At 40.8% G+C, this 26155-nt stretch overlaps 1 protein-coding gene across 4 annotated transcripts in view; it reads left to right on the forward strand.

The window, feature by feature from the left end:
* The first annotated feature begins 3806 nt into the window (after nt 1-3806).
* arhgap12b (Rho GTPase activating protein 12b) overlaps nt 3807-26155 on the forward strand; it is a 241278-nt gene continuing 218929 nt past the window's right edge. For 2 of the 4 annotated variants that reach the window (XM_041184244.1, XM_041184246.1), the window contains exons 1-2: nt 3808-3864; nt 16776-17580. In XM_041184244.1, the coding sequence (XP_041040178.1) occupies nt 3836-3864; nt 16776-17580 (834 nt within the window). In that variant the 5' untranslated portion in view covers nt 3808-3835. Of the gene's footprint in view, nt 4068-16775; nt 17581-26155 lie in introns of all 4 variants that reach the window. The other 2 variants (XM_041184245.1, XM_041184248.1) reach the window with 2 other exon arrangements.

The following is a 26155-nucleotide window of genomic DNA, read 5'->3' on the forward strand; positions in this document are numbered from 1 at the left end:
GCGAAAGGATTCGAGTATAGGAGCAGGGATATCTTGCTGCAATCGTACAGGGCCTTGGTGAGACCACACCTGGAATATTGTGTGCAGTTTTGGTCTCCTTATCTGAGGAAGGATGCACTTGCTGTAGAGGGAGTGCAGCGAAGGTTTACTAGACTGATTCCTGGGATGGTGGGACTGACATATGAGGAGTGATTGAGCCGGTTAGGATTATATTCGCTGGAGTTCAGAAGAATGAGGGGGGATCTCATTGAAACCTATAAAATTCTAAAAGGACTAGACAGGGTAGATGCAGGAAGGATAGTCCCGATGGTGGCGGAGTCCAGAACCAGGGGTCACAGTCTGAGGATACAGGGTAGACCATTTAGGACTGAGATGAGGAGAAATTTCTTCACCAAGACAGCAATGAGCCTGTGGAATTCGCTATCACAGAAAGTAGTTGAGGCCAAAACATTGTATGTTTTCAAGAAGGAGTTAGATATAGATCTTGGGGCGAAAGGGATCAAAGGATATTGAGAGAAAGCGGGAGCAAGCTATCGAGTTGGATGATCAGCCATGATCATGATGAATGGTGGAGCAGGCTCGAAGGGCCAAATGGCCTACTCCTGCTCCTCTTTTCTATGTTTCTATGATTAGGAAATAGGCTGAGCGACAGGAGACAGTGAGTAGGAATAATAGGCAGGTATTCTAATTGGCACAATATGATTTGTGATATCACGTAAGGATCTGTATTGGGACCACAACTATTCATATTTATTAATGACTTAGGTAATGGGATGGAGAGCCACAGATTCAAATTTGCCAATGAAATAAAGATACATGACACTCTATAATTTCATGCTTCCATCTACACAGTTTAAAGAAATCTTGATAGATGAAGCGAATGAATGAAACTGTCGCAAATGAATTTCAATGTAGGGAACTGGTAATCCTCTTTGGACCAAAAAAAGATAGAATGGGGTACTTTCTAAATGGTGAAAAGTGGAGGTCTAAAGAGACTTGGGGCCTGAGGTACATAGATCATTAAAATGCCATGAACCAGTACAGAAAATAATCAAAAGTCTATTGGATTGCTGGCTTTTATATCTAAAAAAACTAGAATGCAATGGGGGAAAGTCATGCTTCAGGTGTACAAACCCTGGTCAGACCACACCTGGAGTGCTATGTGCCGGACCAGGCACCACAGCTTAGGAAGGGTATATTAGCCTTGGATGGAGTGCAGCATAGATTGACCAGAATAATACCTGGACTCCAAGAGTTAAATTGTGAGGAGAGATTACACAAAGGAGGCTTGTACTCCCTGGAATTTTAAAGGTTAAAAGGTGATTTGATCAAAGTTTTCAAGATATTAATGGGGATTAGATACAGTTGATAGAAATAAACTGTTCCTGCTGGTTGGGGAGTTTAGGACTAGGAAGAATGGGCTAAAAATTTGAGCCACACCGTTCAGGAGTGAAATTAGGAAAGGTTTCTTGACACAAGGGGTGGGAGAAGTTTGGACCCCCCTTCTGCAAATGGCAATTGTAGCTGGATCAATATTCATTTTAGAACTTAAATAGTTAACCAGCAGGATTAAGGCAAAATAGTAAAGGCAAAGGTGGGTATATGGAGTTAGGTTGCAGATCAGCCATGATTTCATTGAATTTTGCTCCTATTCTTATGTTCCTAGGTGTTAGTTGTTGTCAATCACAATGCGGAGGAAAAAATAATCAATCAAAAGGTACTTAAAAAATGTATTTATTGGATCTTTAATACTGGGCTACATTTCCTGAGTTACTGCTGATATCACCGAATTAATGCCTCTACTGCTGGATTTAATTTTACAAGAGGATGTTAGAAATGTTTTTGGCTGTCCCCGATGACTTAATTGGTAAGTGTACTTAGTACGAAGTTCAATAAAGTCTATGTACATAGGGAGTCAGAATAGTTTCCTTTGGTGATTGATTGTTGTGGAGCATGTCGTTATATCTTGATTATTAAAACGCTCTGGTGAATTTGCCAGTTTTTTTTGGTGTGAAAATCCGTAGGGCCATTTTCTTCAAAGCTTCAGAAACGAAACCAGCAACGCTTCGTGCAGTCTAACTCAGTTTCTGTGGACGGTCGTATGTGATTATATTCAGGTTGACCTCCTGTGGTAAAGCTGTTTACATTTCAACATCTTGATATACAATGAAAGTATTAAACTTGAATGACCCTGTTTTTTATACAAGCCCAAATATGGGCTGGTATTAAAGGTCACCCTTGCTCCAAAGAGGTTTTGATCCTGGGACCCTATCTGCATATCAGCCAGGGAAAGATAGCGAATATAAAAACAAAAAACAAAAAAAAACTGCGGATGCCAGAAATCCAAAACAAAAACAGAATTACCTGGAAAAACACAGCAGGTCTGGCAGCATCGGCAGAGAAGAAAAGAGTTGACGTTTCAAGTCCTCATGACCCTTCAACAGAACTAGGTGAATCCAAGGAAGGGGTGAAATATAAGCTGGTTTAAGGTGTGTTGGGGGGGGGGGGGGAGGGTTTGGGTGGGGGGAGAGAAGTGGAGGGGGGTGGTGTGGTTGTAGGGACAAACATGCAGTGATAGAAGCAGATCATCAAAAGATGTCACAGACAACAGAACAAAAGAACACATAGGTGTTGAAGTTGGTGATATTATCTAAACGAATGTGCTAATTAAGAATGGATGGTAGGGCACTCAAGGTATAGCTCTAGTGGGGGTGGGGGGAGCATAAAAGATTTAAAAATATTTAAAAATAATGGAAATAGGTGGGAAAAGAAAAGTCTATATAATTTATTGGAAAGAACAAAAGGAAGGGGGAAGAAACAGAAAGGGGGTGGGGATGGAGGAGGGAGCTCAAGACCTAAAGTTGTTGAATTCAATATTCAGTCCAGAAGGCTGTAAAGTGCCTAGTCGGAAGATGAGGTGCTGTTCCTCCAGTTTGCGTTGGGCTTCACTGGAACAATGCAGCAAGCCAAGGACAGACATGTGGGCAAGAGAGCAGGGTGGAGTGTTAAAATGGCAAGCGACAGGGAGGTTTGGGTCATTCTTGCGGACAGACCGCAAGTGTTCTGCAAAGCGGTCGCCCAGTTTACGTTTGGTCTCTCCAATGTAGAGGAGACCGCATTGGGAGCAACGAATGCAGTAGACTAAGTCGGGGGAAATGCAAGTAACATGCTGCTTCACTTGAAAGGAGTGTTTGGGCCCTTGGACAGTGAGGAGAGAAGAAGTGAAGGGGCAGGTGTTATATCTTTTGCTTGGGCATGGGGTGATAGCGAATACTTTGCAAGAGGCGGTGCTAAATTGCTTGTGCCACTCTTTAACAGTTTATGATGGTAATCTCTCACCTCTTCAAGTACAAATACCCTCAAATCCAACTTCAGCGACTGTGACTTTTTTTTTGGGGGGGGGGGGGAGTAGCTTTTAATCTTTCGCCATGATAACCTTCTACCCTCTATTCTAGAGAAAGCCGGTCCCACTCTGAAAACAGAAACAGAATTACCTGGAAAAACTCAGCAGGTCTGGCAGCATCAGCGGAGAAGAAAAGAGTTGACGTTTCGAGTCCTCATGACCCTTCAGCAGAACTGGCCCACTCTGCCCGTCCTTCGCAGCCTCCCCACTCACACCCTTGGCCCCCTTGTAGCCGCAAGGCGTCGCTGCCAGGCAACTGCCCCGCGCCGCGCCGCGCGCGCACGAGCAGCCTGAGCTGGAGGGAGAGAGGGAGCGGGGCAGGTTCAGAACTGAGGGAGGGGAGGGGCGCGGCGCATGCGCGCACCTCCCCCCCTCCCCCCAACCCATCCCTCCCGGGGGCCGGAGGAGGGAGGAAGGAAGGCAGGCAGGCGGATGGAGCACGCACACGGGGATGGACGGAGGTAGGCCAGCGGGAGCGCGCACGCGCGCAAGTGGAAACGAGGCGAGATGTTTGTTCGACGGCAGGAGGGATTAGAATAATGATTAAAAAAAATAAATCAAACCTGTAAGGGAGTCGTCAGTTTACAGACATTAAACCATATTTCCAGAAAATTTAACCTCCACCATTTCCTCCCCCGGCGGCTGTCGCCACTGTCCAGAGCAGGTGCGTGATGGGTTTTCTTTTATTTATTGCTCAAAGTTTCTGATGTGTGAAGTGAATTTGCAGCGAAAAGTTTCTCCTGTCTCCTTTGTGTTTTTCTCCCTCCTAATCACTTGTCGCAAATATGAGCGATCGCTTTCCTCTGCTCCCGCGGGGTGTGTGTGTGGGCGAGCGAGCGAGGAGGCCGGGACCGAAACCGAGACCGGGGCCTCGTTTAAAGCGAAGGAGGAAGCACTAACCACAAGAGAGCCTGAGATTTACTCAGTGGCCGCCGCAACACTCACCCTCCTTTTTACAGATCAGAGATATAAATCATAAAACGATATCAATAACTGCACCGAGTCAGGCTCAAGGCATTGATCAGTTCTCTTTACCCTGTTACCCCCCCCCCCCCATACAACCACCCCTCCCTCCCCCTCTGTCTCTCCACTCAGACGCCCCTACTCAGACCCTCCTTCAGCTCCTTCCCCTACAACCCGAACACATCCACTCACCCCCACCCCACCCCACCCCACCCCACCACACCACACCAAACATACCCGCGCACTTGTTTTAAATCGACTGGTATTGTGTTGAAGGCTGGGGAGAGGAATTTATAAATCTCCAAACGCTTGTGAATTGCATACTCGTTTCCCTCTCTGCCTTGTTATTATTTCATCTCCAGAGCTACAGGGTCGCTCGCTGTGTGTTACCCTGAAGCTACGTGCGTGTGTTTATTATGGAAATTACTGCTCTCCCAGAAAATGTTATTGTTAATATTGTGCAATGTTAAAATGAGTTACAAGGCGTGCGTTGCCTACGATTTTTCTATTGGTTTTTCAAAACCCTTGTTGTTATTAAAACACCTGGAAATGTTTTACTGATCAGGAATGAACTGGGTGGCAAGTTACAACATGAACCAGGCAAACATGGGGGAGGCGATGGCATAGTGATATTGTCACTGTACTGGTATTCCACTGGTAACCCAGGTTCAAATCCCACCATGGCAGATGGTGAAATTTGAATTCAATTAAAAAAAAATCTGCAATTAAATGCCTGATGATGACGATCATGAAACCATTGGTTTCAAAAACCCATCTGGTTCACTAACGTCCTTTAGGGAAGGAAATCTGCCATCCTCACCTAGTCCGGCCTACATGTGACTCCAGACCCACAGCAGTGTGGTTGACTCTTGAATGCCCTCTGAACAAGAGCAATTAGGGATGGGCAATAAATGCTAACCTAGCCAGCAATGCCAACATTCCATGAATGAATTAAAAAAAACAACAAAACATAAGATTTTTGCTTTGAAGTTTTGTCTTTTTCCCCCCAAGATGGCTCCTGGGCAGTCAGTTTACTGGGGAGCTCCTTATCATGAACTTCAGTCCCTGGCCAACTGCTGCCATTCATGGCCTTCTCTCCCTAAATTTCCCCGTTCCGTTTCAACTGCCAATGTACTTCCCCATCCATATATGCTCACTGAATTCCTCAGTGAGCTCTGGGTTTTTTTTCTTGAATTTTGGCTTCAAATTCCTGAAAACTCTGGACTTCAAGACAATGCTTCTACGCTGGATAACACAGGTTACTGTGCAAGATGCAGCTACTGTGTCTCTGATTTGCTGCTCTGTTATTTATGTTTAAAATTAATTTTGATCAGTTTCAGCCCTTCCCCCATTGCTGCTGTGATGCAGGGTCTGAGGGACTCAGTACCCTAGTGAGCTAGTATTTGGACTGGTTTTTCTGGTTTGTCAGCCTCAGCTACAGCCTGGTTCCTGCCCAGCGTTATACCATCCTGGACTGAAGCACATCTCTCTGTCACTTCTGGATTGTATGGTGACTTCTAACATTGTCGTCATCTTCTGCCCTGCAACTGATTCTGCACACTTCCTGGATCTTCATTTCAACAGGAATTCCTCCATCAGTACATCCTGTGATACTCTACTCTTCAAGCTTCATTTGCCCACCACACTTGTCAATGGTTCATCAATTTGCCATGCTGATTCCACCTACCTACATCAACTTTAATCCACTATTATGACTTTAACTCTGAACTATCCCCTATTGTTTTCTATCTTTCCAATGTAAGCTAATTAATGCCACGTAACCAGCCTATGTAACTTTCCCTTTGTCCCTTTGCATGCGCACTTTCCTGATGCTGCGGACCTGAGCTCATTGTTTTCATTTCTACTTTATTATTTCCCCTTCTTCTCTGCCCCTTCAAGACCCTTCTTTCCTGTCATTAGGTCTCCTTTCGTTTCTCCTCTTTCAGGTACTCAACCTTCCTAAATTCTTACCCCAAACCTTCAGACTCCTTGATTTTCCTACCCTCCTGCTGCTGTCCCAAACTTGACTCCCTCTTGGGTTAGCCTATATCTTTCTGTGCCTGTCTTGGCATCCCCTGAAGGTCATATTGAGGCAAATCCTGTCTCCTCACAAGCAGCAACCCCAGGCTCACTCATTGTACTCTCTCACTGACCTTCCCCTTTCATGCCAGCTGAGGGGTTGATCTAGCCAATCTCCTGTCGGTCCAACTCACCCTCCCTAGTCCTTTTTGACCTGTCTGCAACCTTTGACGCAGTTGACCACACCACCCTCCTCCAGTACCTCTGTCGTCCATCTGGGTGGGACTGCGCAAGCCTGGCTCCATGTTGAACTATCTAATCGTAGTTAGAGAATTGCCATCAATAGCTTCTTTTCCTATTCTAGCACTCTTGCCTCTGTTGTCCCCCCAGTGATTTATATTATCCCCTTACAATTTCTCATCTACGTGCTGCCCCTTGGTGACATATCTGAAAACACCTTCATTGACAACACTTAAGGTCTCCCTCACCAATACCATTCTTGACCTTTCCACTAATTCTAAACTGTCATGTTGCTTATCCCGCATCCAGTACTGGATGAGCAGAAATTTCCTCCATTTAAATATTGGGAAGACTGACCCTAATTCTTCAGTCTCCATCACAAATTCCATTTCTTTGCCACCAATTCCATCCACCTCTCCTGGCAACTGTCTGAGACTGAACCATCTGTTTGCAACTTTGGTTTTATATTTGACTCCAAGATTCAGCTTTCAACCACACACCTGTGCCTATTTCCACCTGTGTAAATCACCCATCTCTGCCCCTGCCACTGCTCTTCTGCTGAAACCATCATCATGCCTTTGTTGCCTCTAGAGTGACAATTCTAACATGTTCCTGACCTGCCTCCCACATTTCTACTGTTTGTAAATTGAGGTAATGCAAAATTCTGCTGCCTGTGTCCTAACATGTACCAATAGCTGTTCATTCGTCACCCCTGTGGATTGGCTCCTGGTTAAACATTGCCTCTATTTTAAAATTCTCACCCATATTTTCAAATCCCCCTGCCCCCCCAATTTTTGTAATTGCCTCAAACTTTATAACCCTCCCAGATGTCTGTGCTCTAATCCTGGACTCTTGTACTCCCAATTTTAAACCCTCCAGCATTGTTGGCTGTGCCTTCAGCTGCCTAGATCCTAAGCTCTGGAATTCCTTTGTTGCTCTTTCACTTCTCTCTACCTTGCTTTCCTCCTTTAAGACACCTTAAAACCTACCTATTTGGCGAAGCTCATCTGCCCTAATATCTCTTAATATGGATCAGTGTCAAATTTTGTTTTAGAATGATTCCATGAAACATGTTGGGACTTTTTCATTACATTAAAGGTGGTATATAAATATAAGTTGTTGAAACCGTCTGCTCCTGTTTTAAAACACTGGATGTTATTTTTCCAGATCAGAAATATGAACTTGTTTTTAGATGCAGCAAATTAAGGTAGGCATCCCCTAGTTCAATCAATATGAGGAAAAAATCTACTTGACTTCATCCTCATCAATTTTTAAAAAATTTGTTCATGGGATGTGGGCATCGCTGACTAGGCCAGCATTTGTTGCCCATCCCTAATTGCCCTTGTTCAGAGAGCATTTTAAGAGTCAACAACATTGCTTTGGGTCTGGAGTCACATGTCGGCCAGACCAGGTAAGAGTGACAAATTTTCTTCCCTGAAGGACATTAGTGAACCAGATGGGTTTTTACGACAATTAGCAATGGTTTTGTGGTCATCATTAGACTTTCAATTCCAGATTTTTATTGAATTCAAATTTAATCATCTGCTGTGGTGGGATTTGAACCTGGGTCCCCAGAGCATTACCCTGGGTCTCTGAAATACCAGCTTATTGAAAATGTCACTACACAACTGCTTCCCCTTGTCAACTGGTTGTAGATGCACCTTTCCATGACAGTATTGGTAGGAGTGACCACTTCAAAGTTCTGCCTTCCATGCTTCACTACGACAGTGCTAAATGGGATAGATTCAGCAAAGATCTAGCAGCTGAAAAGTGGCCATCCATGATGTGTGGTGGGCCATCAGCAGCAGCAGAATTATCTTTAACCACAAGCAGTAACTCAAGGCTGAAGCGTTTGCAACCACCTTCAACCAGAAGTGTCGAGTGAATGATCCACCTTGGCCTCCTCCTTGAGGCCTCCACCTTCACAGATGCAAGTCTTCAGCTGATTCAGTTTGCTCCAGGTGATGTCAATAAAGGTTGGGTGCACTGGATATGGCAGAGCACTGTGACAATGTCCTCGCTGTGGTGCTGAAGACCAGTGCTCCAGAAATAGATGCAATTCCAGCCAAGCTGTTCCAATACAGCGACAGTGCTGACACCGACAGCGTGTCTAGGCATAGCCTGTCCACAAGCAGGACCAATTAATTCCTGCCAATTACAGCTTATCAGTCTACACTCAATGAGCAAAGTGACGGAAGGTATAGGTGGTACTTACTCACCAATAACCTGGTTATTGGGTTCCGCCAGGATCATTTGGCCCCCAGAGCTCATTACAGGCTTGGATTGAACATGGGCAATGATTTGAATTCCAGAGGTGAGGTGAGATTGACTGCCTTTGATGTCAAGGCAGCATTGGACTGAATGTGGTATCAAGGAACCCTAGAAAAACTGAAATCAATGAAAATCGGGGAAATTTACCACTTGTTGGAGTCATACCAAGATGGTCGTGATTGTTGGAGGCCAGTCACTTCATCCTCAGGACATTGCTGCAGGAATTTCGCTGCGCAGTGTCTTAAGCCTAACCATAAGAACTAGGAGTAGGCCATATGACCTATAAAGCCTGCTCCATCATTTAAAAAAAAAATGGCTGATCTGATCTTGACCTCAATCCACTTTTCTTCTTATCCCCCATAACCTTTGACTCCCCTATAGTTTAAGAATTTGTCTCTCTTAGCCTTGAATACTATGGCTGTAGGATCAGGCTGGGTATTTTGTGGCAAGTGACTCATCTGATTTCCTAAAGCCTTTACAAAGGCACAAGTCAAATGGACTTGATGGATTACTCTCCACTTGACTGGATGGGTGCAGCTCCAGCTCACTGAAGAACCTCAACAGTCAATCCACTTGATTGACACTTTGACCACCACATTAAATTGTCACTCCTTGCAGCATGGGTACGCCATGGCTGTAGTGTTGATCATATACAAGACTCAAGTCTTTCCAAACCTATGATGTCTACATCCTAGAAGAACAAGAGCAACAGGAACATCATTACCTCCAAGTCACACACCATCTGACTTGGAAATATATTGCTGTTTCTTCATTATCGGTCAAGAACTCTCCCTAACAGCACTGTGGGAGTACCTTCACTACACTGTAGCAGTTCAAGCCGACGGCTCACTATCATCTTCTCGTGGGCAATTGGAGCTGGGCAGTATATAATGGCCCTGCCAGCGATGCCTACAAACTATGCATTATTTTATTTTAAAAAAGGAAATCGTTAAGTTGAATAAATCTTTCTTATAACCTGTGTATATGAGAGAGAATTTTTTATTATTGTTTCATGGGGTGTGGGTGTCGCTGGCTAGGCCAACATTTATTGCCCATCCTTAATTGCCCGTGAGAAAGTATTGGTAAGAATCTGCCTTGAACCAATGTAGTCCATGTGGAATGGGTACACCCACAGTGCTATTTGGGAGTTTCAGTATTTTGATCCAGCAACAATGAAGGAATAGCAATGTAGTTCCAAGTCTGGATGGTGTGTGGCTTGGAGGAGAACTTGCAGGTGGTGGCATTCCCATTCACCTGCTGCCCTTATCTTTCTTGGAGGTCAGGGATTTGGGAGGTGTTGTTGAAAGAACTTTGAATTGCTGTAGCGCACCTTGTAGATTGTTCACACTACTGCCACAGTGCGACTGTAGTGGAGGGAGTGAATGATGAAGGTAGTGGATGGGGTGCCAATCAAGTGGGCTGATTTTGTCCTAGATGGTGTCGAGCTTCTTGAGAGTTGTTGGAGGTGCGCTCGTACAGGCAGAGTATTCCATTACTCTAGTACCTTGTCAATGCTGGACAGACTTTGGGGAGTCAGGAGGTGTTTTCATTGTTGCAGAGTTCCCATCCTTACTCAGAATGACACAAAGATAGGTAGGAAAGTAATTTGTGAAAAGGACATAAGGAGGCTACAAAGAGATATAGATAGGTTAAGTGAGTGGGCAAAGATCTGGAGTGTAATGCGGGAAAATGTGAAATTGTCCATTTTGGCAGGAAGAATAAAAGAGAGGCATATTATCTAAATGGTGAGAAATTACAAGCTCTGATATGCAGAGGGTTCTGGGTGTCTTAGTGCATGCATTGCAGAAGGCTAGTATGCAGATACAGCAAGTAATTAGGAAAACTAATAGAATGTTATTTATTGTGAGAGGAATTGAATACAAAAGTAAGGACATACAACTGAAGTATGCTTCAGTTATACAGAGCACGAGTGAGACCACATCTGGAGTACTGTGTACAGTATTGGACACCTTATTTAAGGAAGGATGTAAATATGTTTAAAGCAGTTCGGAGAATGTTTACCAGACTGATAAAAATAGGGGGGGTGCTGCCCATTTAAAACATAAAAGGCAAATTTTTTTCTGAGGGTCGTGAGTCTTTGGAACTCTCTACCCAAAACGGTAATGGAAGCAGAGACTTTGAATATTTTTAAGGCAGAGGTAGATAGGTTCTTAGTAAGCAAGAGGGGTGCTAGGTTATTGGGGGTAGGCGGGATGCAGATTTGAGGTTACTATCAGATCAACCATGATCTTATTAAATGGCAGAGCAGACTTGAGGGGCCAGATGGCTTATTCCTGCTCCTTGTTTGTATGTTCGCATCTTCTGACCTGCTCCTGTAACCACAGTGTTTAGATGGCTGGTCCAGTTCAGTTTCTGGTCAATGGCAATCTCCAGGATGTTGTTAGTGGGGTATTTAGTGATGGTAATGCCATTTAATGTCAAGGGGAGATGGTTAGATTCTCTCTTGTTGGAAATGGTCATTGCTTGGCACTTGTGTAGCATGAATGTAATTTGCCACTTATCAGCCCAAGCATTTACAATATGCTTTTTAGAATCTCAGAACATCCCAAAGTGCTTTCATAGCAATTAAGTACTTTGAGTTATAGCAACTGTCGTAATGTAGGAAAACATGCTGCCAATATATACACAGCAAGTCACCACAAACTGCAATGAAATAATGACCAGGTAAATAATTAATTTTAGCAATGTGGGTTGAGGGATAAATATTGGCCAAGACACGTATCAGTAAAAGGCATGACCCGATTAATAAGGCCATTTAAAATAAAATGGAACAAAACACTGGGGTTCATTTCTAGAGTGATAGAATTAAAAATAAGAGATGTTATGTTAAACTGTTATCGAACTGCAGTAGACCAATTTGGAGTACTGTGAATGGTCTGTTCTCCATATTTTAGATGTAATATGATTGGGCATTGGGGAAGGTGCAAAATAGATTCACTAGAAAGATGCCAGAACTGAGAGGTCAGATCGATCAGGAAAAATCAAACAGGTTATTGGCTCTTTTCTCTAGAAAAAAGAAGCCTAAGGAGGTACCTCACCAAAGCATATTTGGCAGCACCTTCCAAACCCATGACCACTACCTTTGGGAACACCACCACCTGCAAGTTCCCCTCCAAGCCACACACCATCCTGATTTGTGACTGTATCACTGGCCCTTCACTCTCGCTTAGATGGACTGCAGCAGTTCAAGAAGTCAGCTCACTGCCACATTCTTGAGAGCAATTAGGGATGAACAACAAATGCTGGTCCAGCCTGCCACACCTACATCCTGTGAAAGGAAAATATACTTGCAAGAGAGACCAGAACTAGCGGTTGTAAATATAAGATACTCACTAATAAATTCAATAGAAAATTCAGGGTAAACCCCTTTAACCAGAGAGTGGTTAGAATGTGGACCTCACTGCTACAAAGAGTAGTTGAGCCAACTAACATAATTGCATTTAAGGGGATGCTGGAATGTTGGATAAATCCATGAGGGAGAAAGTAAAAGAGGAATATGTTCATGGTTTGATGAAAAAAGGTGGGAGGAGGACCGCGTGGAGCAGAAATATTGGGACAGATCTGTAGGGCTGAATGGCCTGTTCCTGTGCTGTATGTACTGTGTAAGATTATGAAAACACTGGTGCGAATTCCATTACCCCTTGAGTAATACAATCATCAGAGAGCAGATCTCAGTTTAATGTCTCATCCAAAATACATCATCTCCAACTGTGTACCGAAGTCCCACACTGAATTTTTCAGCCTGGATTATATGTTCAAATCCCTGGATTGGGGTTGAACCCACAACCTCTGACTCCAAGGTCATAGTGTTACCTAGCAATAGATGCAACTATTGTTGTTTAGCATGATAAGTTCCGTAAAACTGAGGTTTAATGCTGGTTCTCTATTTCTTTCTTACTGGAAAAAATAGTTATGCACGCAATTGTTTGTACAGACTACCCACTAACTTTTTAAATTTTACTTGACACTAGTGCGCTTATATGGTAGCATATGCAAAGCTAAAGGCAGTGTTGCATTGATTCTCTAAATTTAATTTGGACAACCTTGCATGCAAGTTACTCCACATGGCTTGTGTCAAACAAGCAGGAAACTTTTCCTGGGTTATAATTGTAACTTGTAAATATTGTAATAAATAGTCTACGTGAGACAGCACAATTTAAAAGTTCAGATGACATAAGCCATGAGTGGTTTATAATGTCATTGGAATTCTGAGATTTGTACCACCTTTATATAAACATGATAAAAGTCAATTTTTTTACAATACAATGTATTTATTTTGTACGTGAAACTTAAAAGTAGAATTACCACAGTCACTTTGGGAATAACTACACTTTATAATGTAAGCAACATGTGTTGAGATGAGAATTTCACAGGACTGATACTTAATCAGGCTTATAAAAACATTACCCACATGAAAAATGTGACTTACTGAAATCCAGTACTGTTCAATAATGAGTTATAATACACTTGTAGGTATGTAATGTCATTTTTATTTAAATACAGCCTGAACCTCCTGTGTCACATTTTATGGAACAATTTTTGGTCATGCCATATTTATCTTTTGTATACATTGAGTAACTGGCTGAGGTAGCTGCTTCTGATCTTGGTAACAACAAAACCTCTTATTTTTAAAAATAAATCTTATGCCTTCTGCCACTGACCCGATGTGGTCTTCCCTAGTTGCTGTGACTACTTTCTTTACCTGCTCATTTTCCCTGCTCCAACACCAAAGAATGTGAGAGTTTGTCTTTGTCATTGACTGGTACCTAGATACATATTTTTTTCCTACTTAAACAACTTAAAGTTAGTTCCTAGCTAAGACAATGAATACTTCTTTACTTTTCTTTACTGCAGAATGTGATTCCCAAAGGTTCATAGTACTTGAGTTGGGAAGAATCCTAAAACCTATAAACATCATATTAAGTTTATGTAAAATAAGATGCTCTTTCACTCATTACTAGGCAGTCCTTTTCCAAAACCTCCTGGGTTGTGAAGAATTAATGATTGTACAACCTTTCTTCTCTTTGAGCCCCCTCTCTCTATTCCTACCTACACCCAGTATAATCTCCTGTGCTTTTTAGCTTCTTATTGTTGTATAAATGTGTTTCTCTACAAATTGAGCAGAATATAATGTAGGTGACAGGGGTCTCGCCTGCCTGCTGGAGCCTGCAAGAATTCTGCATTGCCAATTTAAGGGAAGGCCTGATGAATTAAGAGCCAAATTGGGTAGTGTCGGGCATTCTCTGGGATGAAAGACCCTGGGGGCAGAAATCCCTCCCCCTCAAGAGCTGCTGACCAATTAGAGACTGGCAACTGTGCTTTACTCAGCAGCACCACCAGGGAAGTGATGGCTGCTGCAAGTATTGCACCTCCCTGAGGCCCAGGATTGCCAAGGGGCCAGAGACAGATGAGTGATGGCAGATGGGGTTATGGCAACAAGGACAGTAGGGTGGCTCTTAGTGGGTCACTGTTCCTGATTCCAGGCCCTTCGATCAGGCACCGAGTGCTTTTAAATGAGGGGGACCCCACCCCCCCCACACCCCGCCCTCCGAAAGTGTACAAGCAACCTTGAAATGGTTTGTTTTTCAGACTTCCTGCATGCCAATTCCCCAGCCTGCTGCTGAGTGAATATCCATGGCAGTCAGATTAGGCAGATCTCAATTGGCAGGTGGGTGGGAAGGCTATTTACAAGCCTTACCACCGCAGGCTTAATTGGGCCAGAGGCGGGCTGACCCTTCACCCTATCCCAGCGTCAAACTTGGCTTGCAGAGTTACATTCTGTCCATTAAGATTAGGATATCTCTGGTTAAATCACATACTGCACATACATTGTAATTAACATACAGTTGACAATTATATTATCACTGCAATATGCACTCTTGGTGACAACCTTTTGTAAAACATATGAGAGGGAGTTCTGATCAACACTTACAACCTTCACTTTTGTTTATTTCATTCCCACACCAAGTACCATTGCCTTTTCACTCTCAACACTCAGAAAAAGGTAGCAAGAAAATGTTCAATTTCTGCCTTCAAGGTCTTGAGGCTTTTGTTTCACTTTGTACCATTGAAGTACCCCAGCTACATTATCAAAGCATTTCTTCCTGATTGACTGGGGAACAAGTTTTAAGTTAAAATGTTTCCTTTTACCAAGATATTAAATGAATTGTAAGTGCTTTAAATAACTTCTAGCCAGTTTGCAGGTTTGGGCTTTGAATGTGGTTTTAGCTTTTCCTCCCTCCCCAACAACCATCCCCCCACTCCCCTATCAGTTCCTACTTCATTGTACTTGGTAGTCTCACACTTAAAGTGCCTGGAGATAGCTCTACCATCAATCAGACACCCAAAGATACTCTCCCCAATACTCATTACACATTACTGCTCTGCTCCAGCACGCCTGCACCACTCCTACATGCATGTCATAGGGATCCTGGAATTAAAAAAGTAAGACATAAGATTGGGTATGTAGTTAGCGCGTAATAATTGTGATTACTTATAATTTTCTGAAGTTGATTCAAAAATCTGAAGCTGAAGACATAATTTGAACTTGAATCAGTCACATAAAACAGCGGCTCATCCTGTTCACTAAGCAACATCACTGAAGATCAGCTAGCACGTATTGTATTGCATATGGAAATATTTAGCATGTTTGCCACACTTTGCTATGGATATAAAAATAACAGGTTGATAAAACAGCAACTTACTGCTGGATTCTGAGCTTAAAATTGAAACACCTTTTAATCTGCCTTGTGCGTTTTGTAAATTACAATTAAACACTGATTGTTTTAAGGTTGTATTTACTTAACCTCAGTTAGATGTTGTTTCCTTCAAGAGCTATAGCTCTCCCTTAGCTGAATAATACAAGCCCACTTCTGATAATTCAAAGTTTTTTTAATGCTAAAAAGTAGAATTGTGTAGTAATTTAAGTTTGAATGACCAGAATTGGACTAAGTGATTTTGGAGCTGGAGATGTGAATTTTATTCACAGAGATAAAAACAAAAAACTGTGGATGCTGGAAATCCAAAACAAAAACAGAATTACCTGGAAAAACTCAGCAGGTCCGGCAGCGTCTGTTCTGTTGAAGGGTCATGAGGACTCGAAACGTCATCTCTTTTTCTCTGCAGATGCTGCCAGACCTGCTAAGTTTTTCCAGGTAATTCTGTTTTTGATGTGAATTTTATTGTCCATTAGGCAGCATAATACTCCTGCATTCTTAGAATAGTGGTTTTATTTGATTCACTGAGATGTGAGATCTGCTGATTTATAGATATTACCATAGTACCTGAAAACCTAAACTAGGCTTGAGAAGCTTGTGCAAGTTTCCTAGAATTCTCCTTTAGTATCTTAAGTTTTTGCAATTCTTTTCGGAGGCTGTCTTTTGTTTACTTAATAGTTGTCATCAATTCACCCTGTAGCTTTTCTTTGTGTTGCTCTTAATGTTTTTTAGGCAGCTCAATAATGTGGCATTTAGCATTAATTATTCCTTCTCAATGTGGTTTTCTCTGCTCATATTGCATTTATTCTCATCTTTTCTAAGTCTGCCTCAATAAAATGTTTGAGTTACAGCATATATAGTACACAAGTTAATTATTATGAAGTGAAAATCTGTTGTAAAAATGAATTAGAAGATCTTGCTGTAATTCAGAGATTTGATTGAATTCTGACTAAAGCAGTAATTTTAAGATTGTCTAAGAAAACCATGATATGCAGGTCTATTGCCTTTAAGTCATCTAAAAAGTGTAAAAATGTACGGTGATCAATGTTTATTACAAGCCTTTACAATGATCTTCAGTATATTGAGGATAAACAGGTAGTACTTACTAATGTCTTTTTTTTCTACCCTCCCCCCAATTTTAGCGCAACATTGGAAACAAATCATGTGGATTACTGCCAGCTTCAAAAGGTGAACAATAGTTTATTTGAGATGGCTGAGAAAGACGGAAAACTAGATGTATCTATTGTTCCAGGACAGATCTATATTGAGGTGGAGTATGATTATGAATATGAGGCAAAAGATAGAAAGATTACAATAAGGCAAGGTGAAAGGTATATTTTGTTGAAGAAGACGAATAATGATTGGTGGCAGGTTAAGAAGGAAGATGGCTCCAAGCCTTTTTATCTTCCAGCACAGTATGTTAAAGAACTACCTCGGAAGGCATTAATGCCACCAGTGAAACATGTACCCACTTCTGTTAAAATCAAATCTGCTAGTTTAAATGCAGATGCCAAGCTATTGCAACTGTCCACTGAAAATCTTTCCAAACCACTAGACTACTCCAGCTCTTTCAAATCCTCAATGGGACAATTGCAAGCTCAGACTTCTGCACAGAACCAGACAAAAAACCAAAGCACAAGCCAAGCACTGAACCAGGACCAGGCTTGTGTTCAAGGGATAGGCCACTTGCATTCTGGAGTCCAAAGTAGTGTCAAAGCTAGCAACCATAGTCAAGGATTCGGAGAAAATACATCACACTATTTAAGAGTTACAAATCCAAACCGAATTCTAGGACAGCCACAAGAATTTGAAAACCTGGATGTAGAGAAAATTAAAAACTTGGCTCATGAACCTTCATATGAATTGGCACAAGAGAGTTTGGAAAAGCATCAGCAAGACTCTGAATCAGGAGATGAACATAGTAGCAGCTCCACAGAACAGTTGCAGGTATGAATTCCATATTACCACATTAAAGATTATAATTTTACTGTTGTTTTTAAGAGTAGAATTGCATTGCCTCAGATATTCTTATTGAAGCTTGCACCTTGTACAAACCTCCTCTGGAATTTTTAGATACTTATGCCTGTTAGATTGACCTGTTTTTCTGTGCCCGCGTCTCATTAAAAAATCTGGATTTTTGGTGGAAATTTTGGCAAAAGTGATCTTTCCACACTGACGTGATGTCTGCGAAAACCCCTGCCACATAAACCCTATACTGCAACTTCCTCATTCGCTAAGTGTTTATTCAGTTGTCAATTGATTTGTTGTGAAGTTGTTTTAAGGTTCCTGAAACAATAGAATAACATAGTATTTGCTTGATAGAATAGCGATGTTTAAAACACACAGGTTTACAAAAAACATTTTGTGTTAAGTGATCAAACCTGTTCCATCAGCAATCAGTAAATATATTCTGATGTTGGTTCATGGTCATTGGATTGCAAGAATATATCCAGAAATGTACTTTGGGATATATTTTACAATTCACGCCTGACAGGTACCAATTAGAAGGCTGAAGTGGTGTAAATTCTGTCATGTTGGTGATCCAATCATTTTTATTGTGACCTGCCATAGTGATTTTGTCAAGTACTCTTCCTGTGAAATGGTAAATACATTAGTTCATTGTGTAGATTAATTTAAGATACTAAAGGTTTACTTAAATTTTCAAAAAAAAATCATTCAGAACAGGTATGTATATCAGTATTTGAAAATCCTTGCTTTAAATTCATTATTAGGCTAGCTTGGCAATACTAAACTTTTGAGGATTGAAGAGTTGCTGAGTGGGGAATGAACACACAATTGATCCCTATGTCCCTCAGTTTTTAATTTGAGAATTTTTTGTAGCAGAGGCTGCAGTAACTCCTATAGTGAAGTAACACTAGAGGGGTAGAGCTATGTGTACGCCTGTTGTTTTGCAGTCACTGAATAAGTCAAATTCCATTTTTTTATTTTGTGGCATTCAAAAGCTTCTGCTGGTGTATATGCATCAAAGTCTGCATTTTCTGATGGTTTGCTGTGATTAGGGCAAATTCCATTTTAATTAAATGGGACATTGGGATTTTCTATATTGGTTGTTGTATTCTGAGAGTGGTACATTATTCTTTGAATGGCACACAGTTGTGTTCTTGGTGATGCGTAGCGATCTTTAATGTCTTATGGGACCAAAACTATCAAACAACCACTTAATGCATCAATATCAAATTCCTAACTGCGAATGAAGTGTTTAAGCCATTTAAAATTGAGGATTTGGATGCACAAATGGTTAGTGTTCTAATTTTTCCCTTGAAATACCTTGTAGCTTTCCTGGGCATAAAGTATAATGGTCAGCAGCAAATAAACAGCTAGCCATTCATTATACTTACACTTCCCCACAGACTTTATCAGCATTTGCACTGTTAATTAGGAAACAAAAGCGATATGGTGTTCTCTACAGGGCACCTGGAACTTGTGTGAACACGGCACGTGAACAGTGTATCGCCTTAACCAGTCAGATTGCCCAAAGTTTATTAAGCAGTGCGGAGACTAAATTAGGAAATGTAAATTAGGACAGCTAATTCAGTGCCAAATATGAGAACAAAATAGGGGAAGCAAGATGGGTGTAAGAGACAGAATTTTTTAAAAAGTTTTTTCGTTTTTTATATTTTTTAAGTCTCCAACAATAACTCAGAAGGAATGAGACTATATGCTTATAAAAGTTAGTTTTCAGTGCTAGTGAGGTTGTTTGGTAGTAATTAAGACTTATCACACCATTAAAAATTCACTTACCCTTAATGAACAAGTCCTAACCCTTGTCTGCCTTGTTTAGTGGATATCTACCTCGCAGGTACTCCAACTTTATACCATTGCATATATTTCAAAGCCAAGACTTTCGGTGAGATGGCAGTATAGCAAATTTCTGAGGGAGCATGGCAACAGCTTCGTAATATTCGCACTTAACTGCTCATCTGCGAGTGCTGGAAGTTGCTGTCCAATTAGTTCTTTATTTGCAGTAACAGCCTCACTGTAATTTCTACCTCAAAATCCTGGCCAAAATGTCAAAGTTACCACTAAATGTCCTTCTAGATGAGATGCCTCTGGGTACGCTCTAGGTGCAACTGTGTAATATCGACCAGAGTATTGTGGGTCTGTGCTGACTTAGCTAATTACAGGAAGTATGTTACATGTGGCTTCAATGTATCTGGGAAAGGGAGAGGAAAATCCTGTTTTGCTCATGTTGGAAACTATGGATGTGTTTGATGGCAAAATAGAGAGCACTTTTAATTGAGTGTATATATGGGTGTGTATGTATTTGTATATCTTTTAAAGCCTTATCTTTTTTGTAATACTCTGTCAGCCCTTCAGAATAACTGGGTATCCCCTAATTCAGTTGTAAATAGAGGTACCATTCAGTAAGTCAAAAAGTTTATGCATATCTGACTTTTGTTCTGTGAAAAGTAATATTTGAAATTAATTGCCTTGTTACTAGCTTTGGCACATTGATAAAACAGCGGGAAGTAAAATAAAATGTACATTTATTAAAGGCAGAAAACTAAAAGCTGCTTCTGCATGTACAGATGTGTATCTAAAGCTCAAGACTATCTTGTTGCTTTCACTAAAATGATAACTAGCTGGTCATTATAGTGGACTTTATCTACCTACCATTGCCTTTGAGAAAGCATTATTTTCCAAATATTAGTGCAGCTGCACAGAAACAAACATGTTAATTTTATAGTAATTGTGTTTAATTGTATGCAGGTGATGGGCATTAACTTGGGGTTCACTTGAGCCCCTGTAGACACAGCCTGAGGCTTGGCCTACATAGCCAAGTGGTTATGGTACTGGGTTTGTAACCCCAGGATCAAGAGTTCAAATCTCACAATGGCAAACTATGAAACAATGTAACTTCATCTGAAACAGATGGAAACGGGTTTGTACTCAAAAGAGTTACAGCCCTCTGCACTTTCTGTGCCTGATTTATCCCAATTTTGTTGATTTGGTTTTCATTTAAAAGATTATCAAGAGTTCAAATCTCACAATGGGAAACTATGAAACAATGTAACTTCATCTGAAACAGATAGAAATGGGTTTGACTCGAAAGAGTTAAAGAGTAGACACAGCCTGAAACTGTTGTTGTTGGAGTTAGGTGTGTACCCATAATGTATAGCTCTAAATTAATAAATAATTTAAGATTGGCTGCAGTTTTGTTCTTCATCATCAGGCTTTCTGGGCAAGAACATAGAGGGCTACTTAAATGCATAACACATCAGTTTTTTGAAATTTGAAGTTTTTCTGTTTTAACCATTGCTCAACTTAAAGAATAAATTTCAAGTCATTGGTGCAATGAATGGTGTGATGAAATATTTAATGATCACATAAATATATCCTTTTGATATTTTACAATATATTTTCCCATGAGCTGATTCTTACACAGATAAAATGAGGAAAGAAGTATCATTTGCGGCTGCTATAGCAGGTTCTAGCCATGTTGATTTTGAGTCGGCCATTAGAAGTTGCTTCCTAAGGTGACTTATCCCTAATTTCTTGTAGAGGGTTGTCTACGCTGCACTCATCTCCAATAGTCCTTACAGCTGAGGTTAAGAAGTTTGGCATATGGCTACAATTAAGGACTTGGCAAATGGGAGATCATCGGCTCAAAGCTACCTTCCGCCACTTGATTTGATTTATTGGTTGACGAACTGCCTGCAGTTCTCTGAATCTTAACTATTATATTTAAATTTCACTTTCTGTAACGTTTTCCCCTTTCAAGTACATTTAATTTCAAACAGTAGCCACACTGACAAAAGTGAAGCTAATTTGGATTTTCCTCCACTTTGAAAAATACATTTGGCACAATTTGCCTTTATGGTATCTTTTTTGACTGACAGAGACCATTTTTTAAAATTAGCTTTACAAATGCCTTTACCACCAATAGAAGGCAAGACTATAAGTTACAAATGAAATACCTTACCATAACGAGGTGCTTCATCTGGCTAAGAATTGGCAAAATAGTAAATTTAATGTTAACAAAATGAAATTCAAAGTAACTTCTCTCTAATAAAATGTAAAATTGTAATTTAGTGGTGTTTTTTTTTGTACCTTTAAAAGTTTGTGGATCCAAGAGTGTAAAACGAGAAAGTCATTGTTCTGTTCAGTATTCCATGAGTTTAGAAGTAGGATGTGCTGAGCTCAGAAAATTTTATCTCCTTGGTAGCCAAGCTGCACAGATTTTTTTCTGGTTTGTATGAAATTTATTATCTCATGACGCTACAATTAGTGTTAATGCCCCAGGTTAGGGAGGGGAACATTGGGCAGTGAATTTATGCTCTAGACTGCAGTTGCCCTTGGTGCATCTGTGTAGTAGTGTTAGTAAGAACAGGGCCATACTTGGGGCAGGAATGGCATCTATAAACAATGATGCCTGTTGCAGTTCAATAGGTTGCAAACATTTAGTATATAATAATATATTATTAAACACCAATAATGGATGAGTTTACTGGAGGAGTGTACTCTAGCAATGTTCTCAACATATTTAATCTTTACTCATGAGTTAGGGTAGCACAATTCAAATTTGAACTTACTATACTAAAATTTAAAACTCTGAAATATTTTGATTTGACTATCTTGTATGGATTCCTTTTTGATGCTTTTTAGACCAAAGTTTGTAAGATAGAAAATGGTCTAATTATTTATAGCGCATGAGAAGAAAATGGTTGTCTCCTGACTAAACGCCATGACACCATACATTAGGTATATCTATCAGAGCTGCACCAGACAAGTATCTGCTTGTAATTAAAAGGAATTTTTTTTGTTAGCTGCAGTCTAAGACCAATTCTACGAACTTTGAAAATATTTCCACTTCTGGTCTCTTGCCACTACATGCTTGAAGCTGCTTTATTCCCTGGACTGGATTCATATTATAGTTTGAGAGTTTTCTCATTTATGTCTGTACCTCCACAAATAAATATTCTTCCGACATTGCACACTTGAGGAATTACAAAATGTTTCCACCGTTCAAACAGATCATCGCAGATCATCTACTTCCTACACCATTTTTCCCTGCTATAATTTGTTTAATTTCCTGATTAAACTTAATTTTTCTACGTTTTCATAATTCAACTCAGAATCCTTCAAATGGTACTGAAATAGCTTCACTTAAAACTGCATTTTTGAATTCCCTTTAGCCCTCCATTTGTCCCAATACATTTTGATCGCTTGCTTGCTCACACACGCACGCGCCTGCTCGCTTGCTCTCCCCCTGCCACCCCCTCCCCCACTCATCCCATGCTGCTCATTCCACCTAGTACGGCCACCATCTTCACTCCAGGATGTATACTTGAGTGTAATCTGGCACAGTGTTGGTTTAACCATTTTTCTTGGATATGGCTTGACCACATCAAGCATTATTTGGCTCAACTCTTCTCTGCTAAAACAGCTCTCTATTCTAGGATCATCTTTTATTTACTGCCAAGCACCCCATCCCCTTTCAAACTCACATGAAACAAGTGTGCAGAGCTCATGGTCTCCATCATGGTGATAAAGAAATCCATCCCTTTCCTTTCCCAGGCCTAGCAAACCAAATTTCTCTCTCGCTGCAGCCCTGAGCTCACATTCTATAGCTTCTATCTCCCCTATTGACCATGAGACACAACTGTTCTTGCGACCATGTTGTCTGTAAATTGCTGACCTTCCAAGCCTGGCTTTCATGATAACAGATGTTGGAAATGATTTAATTTCCTAAGGCACTGTTCACTTCCCTTTCATAACCTCCAACCTTGATCCCTCTGTTGTTGCAGCTTCTGATCTTATATCAAATCCATCACCAAGACTGCCTACTTCCACCTCAACATTGCTTGTTTCTCCCTCTGCTTCAGCCTTTCTGTCGCTGAAAGCCTCAACCATGCTTTGGTTACTTTCAAATTTAACCATTGCAGTGCTCCCCTTGTAGGCCTCCCATTGCCCACCCTTCATAATCTTAAATTCATCTTCATAATTCATGGCAAGTCTTGTTTGCCATCATCCCTGTGCTTGTGGACCTACATGCACTCCCAGTTCAGCAACACATCAGATTTTAAAAAAAAACCTTATTCAGATCCCTCCAAGACTTTGTGCTTCTCTATCTCTGTAATCCCCCTACAACCCTCCAAGAACTCTGCATTCCTCCAGTCTATTTTCGTTGTGCATTCTTCATTTACTTTGCTGCTGCGTCACCCCCCCCCCATCTCAACCATGGGCAGTTGTGCCTTCAGTTATCCAAACCCTAAACTCTGGATTCCCTCCCTAAATCTCTTTGTATCTATCTATCTCCGCTTCTTTCAGATGCTTCTTAAAATTCACCTCTTTGAATGTTTTCTTTGCCTGTCTGAATAGTTCCATATTTGGTTTGATGCTTGATTTGTCTGATTACACTTCTGGAAAATGTCTTGGTAAATTTTAATATGTTGAACAGGTTATTCATTGCAAGTTGTTTTACTGTCAGAACAAAAGATTGAACTAGGATAATATCTTTAAGTATATTTTTCCTTTAGAACTGAATCCCATTCCTTTGTTAGCTTATGAAATGTTAAATACATTGCTTCTTTGCATTTGAGTGTATTTTGTTGGCATGGACATGATAGGCTAAATGGCCTCCTGTGTTGTGACCATTCAATGAATTCAGGCATGGTATTAAGAATCTTAACTGCAACCATCTTTTCTATTTTAAGACATCCACCATAATAGTTGCAATTTTATTTTTCTATTCGTTATCATCCTTTTATCACTTTTGAGAACCAGATGACAATATAGGCTGCTCCTTTGTGATCCCTTCAAGGTTGCATGCCATTTGTGGCAATTTTTTTTATTTGTTCATGGGAAGTGGGTATTTGTTGCCCATCCCTAATTGCCCTTGAACTGAGTGGCTTGCCACACTATTGCAGAGGGCAGTTAAGGGCTGTGAACCTAGAGACATGTCCCTGAAGAACATTAGTGAACCAGATGGGTTTTTACAACAATGGCTTCATGGTCACCATTACTGAGACTAGCTTTTCAGTACTAGATTATTGTTTGAATTCACATTCCACCAGCTGCCATGGTGGGATTTGAACCCTTGTCCCCAGAAGCCTGGGCTTCTGGATTATTAGCCTAGTGACATTACCATTATGCCGCCATCTATCATTGTATATTGAGTTCTCCTGTGGCTTAAACTGCTAGAATCTTGCTGTTGTGACTGCTGTCTCTATTTTCTCTGTATAACCAGGAAGACCTATGGAAGTGTTTAGTAAGGCATTATTATGTAAAATACTGAGAGGTATAGACTACTGCTTGGATTTTTTTTATGTAGATAAATATTGGCTAACAGTAAATTTGTTACAAGGTCACAGTGGTGAAACTGATACATTGCAAACATACATAGTTACTCTGTCATTACAAACGAACTCAGTCTAAACAAAATAGGTCTGTTGTTACTGATCCATGGATGTCAGTTGTACTGATTTGTTTTCGCTCCCAATTTAACCTCTTATCCATGCTCCAACACCCACCTAAATCCCATTTTGGTTCCTTTGGTTTATTTAATGCTTTATAAGGTGCCGAATATAAGAGCATAGGACCAAGTAAGCTATTCCCTTGAGCTTGTTCCAGAATTTAGTTAGAGCATTGCTGATTTGCACCTCAAGTCTTCCATTTACCTGTGTGCCCCATATCCCCTGATGTTCTTAACCAGATTAAGTGAAAATGGCAAGATCTTTATTAGGAAGAGCTTTGCTCTAGAGGATGGTTATGAAAGGTGATCCATTTTTCCATACATAATTTTCTAGAACTAAGCTGTATTTGTCTTTTAAAGGAAAATTGCTTTCCAAAAGTGTTTTCCTAGTTTACCATTCTTGCCTCATTGTTCCCCTAACTTAAATGCAGCAACCCTTTATCTGGGAAGGCTAGCCATTTCCCCAGTAGGAACAAGTCCCAATCTATAAATATAAACCAGAAAAAAGGTCGAAGCACTCATTGGGTCATGTCACATCTGTAAGGAAAGGAAAATAATTAATCATGCAGGATATTTGAAATGTTGCTCTCTTTCTTTACAGATGCTGCCTGCGTGTCCTGTTGAGTGTTTTCTATTTTGTCTCACTACTTTGCTCATTTGCAAGTAACGAAGTTAAATGTAACACATCAGGTCCTCCAACCTTTATTCTGGAAAACGGTTCATCGGGAATAGTAGTTAATTGTGCTTTCATAATGAGTGCAATAGATGGCCCACGTGTCTGTTGTGACTCAGTTTAAGTTCCATTCCAGCGAATTCTGCACAAAATCCAGGTCCACACTCCCTTGTGCCAGTACTAAGGAAATGCTGCACTGTCGGAGGTGTTGGCTTTCGATGGTTTTTTCTGTCTCGTAGGGATGTGGTAGCATAGTGGTTATGTAAATTAGTTAATTAAATACATTTTGAATGAAAATATGTTAGTATCAGTAATGGTGACCATGAAACTACCTGATTGTCATAAATCCTATCTGATACACTGCCTTATAGAGAAGGAAATCTGTCCTTACCTGCTGTACCCTCTCTGTGACT

Source organism: Carcharodon carcharias, chromosome 3, assembly GCF_017639515.1.
Source record: "Carcharodon carcharias isolate sCarCar2 chromosome 3, sCarCar2.pri, whole genome shotgun sequence".
Classification (NCBI taxonomy): Eukaryota; Metazoa; Chordata; class Chondrichthyes; order Lamniformes; family Lamnidae; genus Carcharodon; species Carcharodon carcharias.